The following is a 12632-nucleotide window of genomic DNA, read 5'->3' on the forward strand; positions in this document are numbered from 1 at the left end:
GTGTGTATTTTCATGTCAGATGTATGTCAGGAAAACGTATAGCTCATTGGAAATAGGCAGTTATTTACTTCATAATTGATTCCTATAGGGAAAATAAAGAAAGATAGCAAGGGAGAAGTGAAGTGAGAGAAAGCAAGTCTGCATTATACTCTTTCTTCCTTCTTCCCAGCACCTTTCCACTCCACTCTGACAAGCAGTGTTCAACCTCTGAATCAAAGGGTTTATTTGCTTGTATCAAGCGTAGTGATGAGTTCACTACATCGAGCAGTGAGCTGCTGGTTCTCTGCCTTCACAGCCCAAGGCTATCTGGTTTCCACTCCCTCAAATAATCAATTTCTTGTGCATCCCAATATAGTTGAAAGGGAACAACACAACTGGTCAGAGTTGTTGCAGAACACCATTTTCAGTTCCTGAAAATAACAGAAAACCCAACTCACACTAGATCCACAATGACCTGAGTATGTTTTTCCTTAGAACTAGGAGTCCAGGGTTGCAGTTCACAGTTCATAGGGTTGAGCGGCTCCACAGTGGTGTCAGTAATCTCATGTTATTCTTTCAATGCCGGCTCCCATCACAGCTCCAGTATGTGCCAACCACCCCCAGGCCACAGGCTTTCCTGTCGCCACCTAACACCAGTGAGAGAGGGGATGTTACTTCTGGGCATTTCCCCAGAAGGAGGAGGCTCGCCTGGTTTCAGTTCCTCCCTCCTTCCACGCATGCCAACCTTACCCCCTTGTACCTCCTCCTCACCCCCTGAGTTGACATTTGTGAATTCTGTCCATTCCAGCTATAAAAAAAATGGCTTTAGGGGGCTGGGGATTTAGCTCAGCGGCAAAGTGCCTGCCTGGCAAGCGCAAGGTCGTGAGTTTGATTCCTGGTTCCGGAAGAAAAATGAAAAACAAACAAACAAAAATAAATAAATAAATAAATGGCTTTAGAACCAAATATGCACAGAAGTTTTTAGTCATTATCCCCTAAACAATATATAGGAACTATTTACATAGCATTTACGTTGTATTAGGTGACAGAAGTAATCTGCAGATGAGTTGAAATATACCAAAAGTTATCATATGTTATATGTAAATATTATTTCCTTTTGTGTGAGATTCTTGAGCTTACACAGACTTTGGTATCTGAGTGGGTCCTGGAACCAGTCTTCTTGAAAATACCAATGAATAAGTTCATAACCATATCAAGGGCAATGACTGTGTCCCACAAGAGGGAACAGATTTAGTTCTGAGATACAGGTCCCCACATTAAATCAAAGAGAGAATTGTCTTTTCCCGAAGCATTAAACATAGGTATGCAAGAAAATGTGAAGCTCTTACAGGGGAAAGAGCAAGGAAAGTAGGTAAGCAGTCCTGGTATACAACTGCAAACTGTTTCCAGTAAGGCTGCTGATTTCCTTCCATAGTTCCAACATGGCCTCTCCCTGTGAAACAAACTTCGGTGGGCTTGGTCCCAGTTCTTAACATTTAGCATTTATGACATTCACCTGAAGAGGATTTTGCAAGGGTAGATATTTGGGCTAAGAAACATCCAAAATTCAATTTTAATATATCTGAACCATCTTAACAAACACTCAGAGAAATTCTATCATGCGAGACTGCAGACATACATTCAGTTAAATCTTGTAGGTTGGCACATCTCTTTCCTCTGTATCTGTCCATGATAGTCGTTTGATTAAGTCCTTGGACATGCTGAGTTGAAAGAACAAAACAATTACCTTGTAGGTTATTTTTGTTTTACTTCGTTGGCCATGTTCCAGCTTCCAGAATTAAAGGAGACCGCAGTGCCAACTCAGAATTTTGTTTAATCATTGATTTCATCACTTCTGAGAAGCAAACAGAAAGAGTGAAGAATCATTCGGGTAGTATGACCAGTACTTTCGAAAATAACTTTATTTACTGAAACATTATTTTATAGACCACACATGCCCACTTTGACATTTGTTTTTACTTTGAGGCACTAGCTGTCACCTGTTAATATTTTCTGACATTTTATTCAGTAATGCGGTTAGCCTACAAGCCAGCTTGGCTTTGCCACACAGGTAACTAAAATAATGAATGAATACCAGTACTAAACTCTGGGTATGTGCACATCCATGAGGAGATTCTGGAAATAGAACTCCATGCAAAATTGTGTACGGGCTGACTCATCCTGTTAGTTCATTACTATGAAGCTTTTGGGAAAGTAGCTTACGTATAGGTTAATGACCTGCATGCCATATAGGATTTGAACCTAAAATAATCTATCACACCTGCACAATTATAATTGTCTCTATTTTGTGCTTGCTAGCTCTTTCTTGAAAGTTCTTGTTTATGTGCTCATAGTGGAGGGATAAGATCTTGGCGCTTCTAATCTCCCTTCCTTAGATATCATCAATGTAGATGTTTTTAAAGCCATAATTAAGATTGCACCTTCCTGTTTCTCCCCTGTGTTATGACACATGAAGAAGTTTCTAGAAAAGAAAATCATTCTTGCAAAGAGTGGTGATCACATTTTGCTACATTTCCACATCCAGTTGTTCACATTCTCTCCCAGTGTTGCCTCTTGAAAGCCCTTCGTTGGTCAGTAAGGATTAACAAAAATGTTTGGCTTTAAAATTAAAGTGGAAGCACCTTGCATTTAAATGAGTGTGGTTCTTTCAGTCACTGTGAGCTTCTGTAATGTTCACCTCCTCGGTTACTTTGGGAACTACATGAGTTCACGCATGTAAAGTGACCAGGCATAAGCATTTTCTTCCATTCTGAATCTGCAGATTCTGATAAAGACCCAGGTAGCACAGCATTTCTTCAAATCCCTTTGCTGTTTTCCTAAAAGGCAATTCCTGGAAGCTACCAACAACTTTCCTCTTTGAACATGCTCTCGTATATTTTGGACATGATAAAACAGCAAACAGCTTTTTAAATATGTACGCTCCTCACGCCCCGTATGCCGAGTGTGTTCGCTCTCTTCAGTTCTTTATGTGCCAAGGAGGGAAGCCAGAGAGTAGGGAAGAAACTGCAGCGGGCCGCAGACTCAGCTTGTCTAGCGAGCTCTCTGCAGATGTACCCATCGCCCTGGAAGACAGGGTAGCGGGCTGGGAGCAAATCCCATTTATAAGCAAGTCAGCTAGGTCAGTTTGTATTTTGAAACTTCATGGGTCAAGTGAAAGAGAGCAGGCTTGTGTCACATGATTCAATAGGAGTAGTCTGGGTGAGCTGCTCTCCTGCGCTGAATACAAAGGAGACTGCACCCGGAAGTGGAAAGGTAATGAGGTCAGTTCTGGGCAAAATCCGGAAGCTGCACAGATACGCTCTGTTTTACATTTTTCCAAACAATATGCACACACACATCACACACACACACACACACACACACACACACACACACACCCCACAGTGGGCTTTTGCCTTAGGAGTCTGACTACCCACACACATCACCTTTCAAATGGGAATCAGAATGATTCAGACTTTTATGAGTTACAGTTAATGTTACCTTATATTGATATTATCTAGTAATGGCTCAATCCTGGCTACATGGTAGTATCACTTAAAGAGATTTCCACTCATTTGTTTGAGGTAAAGCCCAGAATTTGTTATTCCAGTGAGGATCCAGGATCGAGAACCTCTGTAGTAGGACACGATTTTATTTTCAGATCTTGGCATCTGCTTAGTAATACCCATGTTAATTCAAGAGTGGGTTGCAGGGTCTGGGGATTTAGCTCAGCGGCAAAAAGCACCTGCCTGGCAAGCTCAAGGTCGTGAGTTCGATTCCCGGTACCAGAGAAAAACCAAAAAAAAAAAAAAAAAAAAAAAAAAAAAAAGAGTGGGTTGCGAACAGTAGTCAAAACCACCTGGGGTCAAACTTTAAAGTGTACGTTCCTGTGTCCTTACCTCAGAATGGAAACCACTACTGAATATCCTTGAAGATTTCAGTACAGGTGAGGAAATGAGTGTGTGTGTTTGTGTGTATGTGTGTGTGAGAGAGAACAGCAAAGACACAGGAAAGCAAAAGGGTGTGTGTGTATCAGAATCTTCATATTTAACCAAAAGAGGGACTCACTCTGAAATTTAGTAATACCTACCTTATAAATTCTATCTGAAAGAAGAAATTTTTCAACACTTACAATGGCTTTAAATCACTCTATGTTAATAGAAAATTGACCTTGGGATACCTGTATGTCGTATGCAATTTATATGTAATTAAGATTACTCATTATTATCGGAATTTGTGAAGACCAGTTGTGTATGAAATAAAAAAGGAAATTCCAACACAGGTGATAGAATTTTCTCACTTTAAAAAATACACATTTTAAAGAATGTATACTGAATTTATACTGTATTATTTTCAGTTAAATGTAAATATTTGTGAATCTATCATTAGATGATGAAAGAAATGTAATATATGCAAAAAGCTTAAAGGTCAAGCAATTGTAATCATTGCGAATGTGAAAGATTTATATTCATTTTCTTTCTTTCTCCTTCTCCCCTTCTCTTTCCTTCCCTCCCTCTGCCTCCCTTCTTCCCCACACCAATCCCCAATTCACCCCTTTCCTTCCTTTGCACAGCATCAGATGAAGAAGAGCCAACTTCAGCAGGTAAAGTTCTTAAATTCTAATTATTATCCCTGTTTAATTTAGTGCCTTTAATGAAAGAGATTCAAATATTTTTTATTTTTCAACCAAGAGGTTGGCATATCTTAATATTTTAAAAAACTGTACGGGCCCACTGTGCTATGACAGGCTCAATGATGCTGATGAACGTTCTTGAATAAAAGGCAAATTAATAAATAATGAGCAATTATGACAGAGGAAAACTCAGCAAAACAGCTCATCAACACTAAAGGACGAGGGAAATTGAAAGATTCGGATATTTATAAGAGTACAGAACTATTATATGGGAATTTAAACCAAAAAGTATCCAAAAGAGGAAAATGGTGGAATAAATTCTCAGAAATATCACCTTCTATGATAGAATAATGAATTATCAAATACGTAACCAGAATGAGTCATAATATTCAAATTTAGGGGTAAAATTATGTAGTGGTGTCAAACACACTTTTAAAAAATTAAGTTTTACAATTGTAATGGAATGATTCTGCTACTTGGCATCATAATTCTGCTATTCATCTAGCTAATGAGCATTTGTCAAGCATAGACTAGGGCCTGAACTCAGTCCTATGGAGAAGCCAGATAGCAGAGAACACATGTTACTTCGAAGATAGTGCCAGGACAGTGGGACATATCACAGTGACATGCGCAGAGACTACAGACAGGCACACTTATAAGGATAAAATGAGAGGAATGACTCTTTTCATTAGCAATTAATTAAATATCCAGAGTTGCAGATCAATACCTGGGGGGTGGGCAGAGTCTGAGATACAGACATGCTGGCTCTAAAGGGAAAAAAGCAGATGTTAGCACTGGTCAGATTCCTTCCTAGTGAAGGAGAGAAGGCATTAGTCCTGAGAGATGAGAGTAGGAGATGATTACTGAAGTTGTTGGGCCATGGGGGACTTCCTCCTGGAATGGAGGATATGGTTCTGTTATTAGAACTCACAGCCAAGGAAGGGCCACTTCAGTTTAGAGTCTGCACATATTTCAGCAGACCTGACCTCATGAATTCAACCTGTCTGGATAACTGAGCAGGGCCTTCTCTGTAAGAATGAAATCAAAGGATCAAAAATTCAGGGAAAGAAAACAAGATAGTTACTGTACAGGATTTTCTGATGATACAGAAATGTCATATTGCATGATACTAACTATAATTATACTCCCACAACAATGAAATCAGAGAGGCAGATAAATTCTTAAGCTATGTTTCATTTCATAATATCTTTAGTTTATTACCTAATTTGGATGGTAGGAAATCCCTATCATCTGCTCCCTTTTAAGCTGAAATTGTGTAACCTGATCTTAGGAGCATATGAATCACGTGACTCAATGGCAGACTTACCCCTCACCCAGTCTCTCCTACCTCCTTTCTGGCTTCATTTTCTCCTGACTGTGAACTTCGCTGTATAGTGATGCTCAAAGACTTCCTTTGCATATCTTGTTTAGTTATTTGTATTGTTGCTATTTATTTGTAGTATATGATACTTACATTAATCCCGGGGAATTGCTACGTAGACATATTGCATTTTGGTCATTTTTACTTGCTCTTGTTTGCTCATCTCAGATATTTTCCCACCTCCATGAATTCTGTGTCCCTAATTTTTTCCATCCTACACTTTACCCTGAAAATCATGTACCCTTTGGGTTTCTCATATAAGAGAAACCATGTGATAGTTATTCTTCTATGCTTGAGTTATTTCACTTAGGAGTATGGTGTCACAATCCACCCACTTTCCCACAAATGGGTTAAATATATCCTCCTCTATGACCGGGTAGTACTTAGGTATGTATACACGCACATTTTCTTTTTCATTCACATGTTGATGGTCACATGTGACATTTCCACATGATTTAGCTATTGTGAAATGTGCTGCCATAAACATAGCTATATATGCATAGTTGTAATATCATGACTTACTTTTGGGAATATATCCAGAAAAGAAATAGCTGAAGCAGATGGAATCTTCACACTGATTTCCATAGTATTTGTCCTAGCTTACATTCCCACAAACAATGTAGAAGGTTTTATTGTCTCCCCCATGACCTCTCCATCCTTTGTTATTTGTTGTCTTCTTGCTAATAGCCAGTCTTCCTGAGCTAAGATGAAATCCCGGTGTTGTTCTGATTTGTTTCTCGAAAGGCCAAAGATGTTGAACATTTTTCATGTACTTACTGGCCATTTGAACTTCACCTTCTGAAAAGTGTTTCTATATGTTATTTCCCCACTTTTTGATGAGGTGTTTTATTTTCGAGGCCTAATTTTTTGAGCTTGTATTTTCTGGATATTACTCCTCTGTTGAAGAAGTAGCAAACAAAAATTTTATTCCCATTCTAGAGCTTATCTCTTCAATGTACAGATACTTTCTTTTTATCAAGGAACTTTTTGGTTTTATATGATCTCAGGTGTTGTTTCTTCATATTATTTCTTGTATAGTTGGGGTTCTGTTCAGAAATTTCTTGCCTAATGCCTATGTCTTCAAGAATTTTATATATTTTATCTTCTAGCAGATTCAGTATTTCTGTTTTTCAATCTAGTTCTTTCATCCCTTGTGATTTCATTTTACTAAAAGGTGAGAGATATGAATCTATATTTATTCTTCTGCAGGAGGATAACCAGTGTTCCCAGGTCAACATTTTTTTCTTAACCGAATATTTATAATTTTGTTCATGAGTATTATTTCATAATATTTTTCAAATGCATATCTTTTATTTAGAAGTGTTATCTATATTTATTGTATGATTAATATTGTTTTTATTCTCATGTTCTTTCCTGAAAGAATTAATGCACACCTGTTTTTTTTCCAAACTGAGATTCATTTTGGGGTCCTCCTTTAATTTGTCTGCATGATTTTCCTCTTCTGTTTAAATCATCAACAAAATGTAGTCATAAATTAACTTAAATTTCAGGTCTCCACAGAATTTCTTCACAAGGCTCATATGCTTCCTTATGATTCACAGCATAACTGGGTGAAGGCTCTTTCTAATTAACAATCCAACTAAAATGTCTTCAGCAAAGGGCTAAAGACCAGATGTGGAGCTCAGCCTGGCCTTTACTGTCAGAATTCTTATCAGTATTTTGGATTTCTTAGCTCTTACCAGAATCATGCATCAAGCTCACCTTGTAACATTTTGGGACTTCTCTAGCCAGCATCCTCAAACCTTTTCAAACTTCTCTTGCAAATTAGTTGCAAAATATTCTAAAGCACATGGTCAGATAAAGTCACAGCAAGGACCCACTTCTCTGGTACCAGTTATCTGCATTAGTTAGCCTCCCCTATGCTGGGACAAAATACTCAACAGCCACAAAGTAAAGGAAGATAGGGTTTATTGGGCTCACAGTTGGCTGCCTCCAGCGCAGAAGTACCGTGGAGGAAGTGTCTGCTAGATGAAAGCTGCTGCACTTATGTTGGCCGGGAAGTGGAGGAGGTAAACAGCGTCAGACAGGAAGGGGCCATGCAGTGGATACAGGCATCAAGATCATCTTCCAGGACTCTTGGACCTACACAGAAATATGCTTTACAAATCCTCCAGCAGTATTCCAAGCCAACCAAGTTTTCAGTTAAGCTTAACATTAGCTGAGAAGACAGAGGGAAAGAACCAGATAGCTAGGAGCCTAAGGCCAGCTGGAGCCCCCAGAGCATGCTCTGGTCCAGCAAGCCCAAGCACATGATTCTTTCACCTTATAATAGTTCCATTAAGTTACGCTTTGATTTGTGTATTAATCCACTGATGACGTAAAAGCCCGTGTGTTCTGATCACTTCCCAAAAGTTTGTCAGCAACCAAACATTCAACACAATGAGTCTCCTGGGGGACACTTCGGATCTCACCCATATAGAAATGCCAACAAAATTAATAAGATGTTAAAGAGTGTTTTATTTGTGATGTCATGCTGCACAACCACATGGATGTTTCTTTTTAAAAAAGAACATGCTTGATTTGACTCATATTTTTAATTATTGTAAGATAGACATAATTAAAAAACTTTTCTTCCATTGTTTCAATATATCTCTTTATATATTTAATGAATAAAATACATTTAGAAATAAAAATATTCACACACCTTTACAAATCACAGTCTTACTAATTATTTTTTCATACACACCTAATTTATTGGACCCTTTAAATTGCCTTGTAAGCAGCAAATGCACAGTAAGTGTTTTTTCCCTTGACTTACAAAGGAGATGTATAATGTTTTGCAGTTGCGTTTATAATGATAGCGTTACATCACCTTCTTGGTTACAAATCATTAATTTATTAATCATTTTAATTTCAGGATGTCCAAATAAAGATGTTAGTTTACACAACTCTGTTTTATAGTATCTGATTTAGGACAGTAACTTCACCTAATAGCTGCTTTTATAATTTTTAAACGTCTGTTTATATTTATCCTTTATTTTCACCTGTTTAAGTATCTTATCTCATTGAGTATAAATACACATCGATGATCTATACTGAAAATTCCTTATAGCTAAATTATGTTCCAAGATCTAATTACAAACTAATGAGATTCATGCGTTTGAAGCAGCTATAACAGATACAGTACCTCCAAGTGAGTCACCTTGAGAGGTGATATCTTTAACCCGATTATGTTGCTGTCTCAAATAATTTTTTTGAAATATCTTTTGAAATTTTCTCCAGAGTCTGCCTAATGGCATTATAACATCAATTATACCTTTATAATCTCAGAACTGTGCTATGTCATTCATTAGATATTGGTTTCGTAAGAATGCCTTCAAAAACAAAGATGTACCCAAGAAAATCTTTCTCTCGGTATGTAAAACATTGATAAATTTACAACTTTGAAATTAACATTATTAACTTGAATATATAATGTCAATATTTACATTATAGTAAGGTTAAATTTCAACAAATACCACTCTTTAATGAAGTTACATCAGTGGTTGCTTTTTTTATGCAGCACAAGTCTGGTTTTTATCTTTTACTTATATTTGATAACACACAAAATCTTCATAAATTGATTATACCAATAATTCCCATATCCTTTCATAAATGAAGACATGTCTGTTAGTAAATTGATAGCCATTAATAAAACAATCTACATAAAATGTAACTTACTAACTATAAAGTGTGTCAAGTGAAATTTATTCTCACATAAATTTTCCTGTTGTCATAATGTACTTAGGTTGTTAGCTAGCCTTTGGTATCTCTAGAAATACTATTTATATATTTAATTGGGGAAATCATTACAACATTTAAAACAAGTCCAGAAATGAGAAATATTTCTGAAAAGGACCCAAATCAGAGTGTAGCACAGCTGAGTTCAGGTAGACAAACAATAAAGCAGTGATTACAGTTCACTAAACCAGCCACTTATCCATACCATCTCACTCATAAAACTTCCTCATTTGTTCTTTTCATCTTTTTCTTCTTTTGCCTAAAGGGAAATTCTTACCTATCTTTTTTTAATATTAGGAGATGGTCTGAGTTTAGATTTATATAAACGGTAGCTATTCACATGGGATTTAGTATAATGAAAAGTGAAATTTCAGGTATACTTAAAGGTAAAGTCCTTTATCTTCTCTTTTTTCCATGCTCTATGTTTGAGGTATCCAGGAGGATGCTTAGAAGTAGATCACACTGACATATCGAACACCTCATCACGTGACCTTTGCTGCAGCGGGGTGAGAGCGCCTGCTGTGTACAATGCGGTGCTGTCAGCTCTGCTCTTCATACTGCATGTTAGGATTTTCGATCGAACCACTCTGCATCACTGCAGCCTTTTACCCTTTGACCTCCATCTCCTCCATCTCCACCTCCCTCCTCACACCCAGTAACTGACATTCTCCTCTCTATTTCTGTGGATTCACTCTTCCTCCAATTTCACTTATCAATGAGATCATGTAGTATTTTTCGCTTGTATCTGGCTTATTTCACTTAGTGTATAATGGCATCCAGATTCATCCATGCTGCTTCAAATAGCAGAATCTGAGGCCTAGTAATGCTCCGTGGAATGTATTTGTATATGCTACAAGCTTGTTCTGTTTACTCAGGGGCCCAGACTTAGGTTGTCTCCATACCATAGCTTTTGTGTATAACCCAGTAGGAAACAAGGCAGTGCAGACTTCTCTGTGAGGTGCTGGATTCATGTCCTTTTAGTGTACACCTAGGAAAGGGGACTGCAGAATCATCTGGTGGTTTTATTTTAAAGTTTTTGAGGAACTTCTTAACAGTCCCACAGTAGTTGCGTCAGTGTACATTCCCACAAGCAAAGTACAAGGGTCTTCTGGGTTCTGTCTTACCACATAAAAAAGAAATTCAGAATAGATTAAAGATTGAACAATAAGATCTGAAACCATAAAATGTCTAGAAGAAACCTGAGAGGAAAATTCTTTGACATTGGACTTGGAGATGTTTTTCAGGTATCACACTAAAATCTCCAAAAGGATGCCAATGACAAGTGGGGTTATATCAAACTAAAAGAAAAATCTGCATAACAAAAGAAATAATTAATAAGAGGAAAAGGTACTTTATAGGCTAGGACAAAATATTTGTGGTCATAAATGTGGTTAGACATTCATTTTCAAGATATATAAAAATACTCATAAGACTTAGTAACAGAAAAAATAAATAAACCAGTTAAAAATCATGCAAAGAAGTTGTATTTCTCTAGAAAGACAGAAAAATGGCCAACAGACATGCACAAACGTGCTCAACACCACTACCAAGTAGAGAAGTGGGAATCACAACCACAATATCACCTCAAATCTGCTAGGATGGCTATAATAAATGCTGTAAAATTGTTAGCAATTTTACAGTAGCTGTCATAACAGTTACAAAAGCTACGCTGTTCTCCATATGTTCGTAAAGTTAAAATTTGTATAATTTACTTAGATAAAAGTTGTTCATATGACCTTGATCCCAACACACAATGAGGAGAGAGGTTGCACTAGTCTACCAAAAGCTTCTTCTGGGGGTCTCTGCTATCCAGAGAAGTTAATTATTTCTAGATTCTCAGGAGAATGTGCATGCCACCAGCCCTTAGAAAGCTTTTAATATTTTTAACCTTTTAAATTACTGTTTTATCTACTAAAGAAGCACACCTAAGAATACTAATAATCCACACATGAACAAAGAATAATAGAACACTAGATTTGAATCTATTATTTTATATTAGAAAATTAAAGATTATTCATAAAAGTGTGTATTTTATACAGCTACACATCAGGTGCAGTGATTAGAGAACTGTCTCTAACTTTGGAAATATCCAATATAAGCCCTACAAAAATGTTATTCTTGCTTACACAATGACTTTTTAAAATTTTTCTTAACTATGCTTCAGATTGTTTTAGATATCTCTCCCATCTTCTTGTGGAGTTTAATTCTGCATGGCTGAATATGTTCAATTATTCTACACCTTGTGCATTTTGAAAGGAATGATATCTTACCCTATTACTTTCTAATGAACAGGAGTTCCCTCTGCATTCTAATCTCAGTGCTTTATTTCCTTGGGGTCTGGAATGGAGCTACAAATCCTTATTCTTGTTTGCCTTACATTCATTACAAATTTTCTCTCTCTTTGTACAGAAATCCATTTTCTCCTTTAATGCCTGGAGCAACTCTACTAATTATTTTATCAAATATATTCTTGTTCATAAATAAGCAGGCTTAAATATTAAAATATAACACATTAAAACCCAAAGAATTTATTGGTACAATATCTAAACTCCAGAAAGAATTAATTATGTCTAGATTCTGAGGGGAATGGGCTAAAGTTATTTTTCTAAAAGATTTGCCTTGGTCAATTTCTTAAAGTATTCTTAGAAAGACCAAATAGTGATTATTTTGTAGAAAATAATTCCTCCTTAGTGCTAGGTGTTAATAGTGACAATCAGCTGTGGGAAATGTAACAGTAATTTGAAATACTTGTTATGTGTATGTAGTTTGTTTTCATGCTTTTACCAAGACAAACTTTGTTTTAGGACAGGATTGTGGTGCCAGGAGGGAATTTGAAAGATTGGATATTCCAAATCTTCATAGTTACACAAGGTTAAGAATTAAAACATCACTAGAGAA

At 36.8% G+C, this 12632-nt stretch overlaps 1 protein-coding gene across 1 annotated transcript in view; it reads left to right on the forward strand.

Annotated features, from left to right (window-relative positions):
* Window positions 1-12632, forward strand: part of Edil3 (EGF-like repeats and discoidin I-like domains 3) — a gene marked incomplete at its 5' end in the record, with an annotated part of 289245 nt that overhangs the window by 21283 nt on the left and 255330 nt on the right. The window contains 1 exon segment of the mRNA XM_013513061.1: window positions 4553-4582. Within this exon segment, the coding sequence (XP_013368515.1) occupies window positions 4553-4582 (30 nt within the window).

The sequence above is a fragment of the Chinchilla lanigera genome, unplaced genomic scaffold (assembly GCF_000276665.1).
Source record: "Chinchilla lanigera isolate Chin_1 unplaced genomic scaffold, ChiLan1.0 scaffold00017, whole genome shotgun sequence".
Lineage (NCBI taxonomy): Eukaryota > Metazoa > Chordata > Mammalia > Rodentia > Chinchillidae > Chinchilla > Chinchilla lanigera.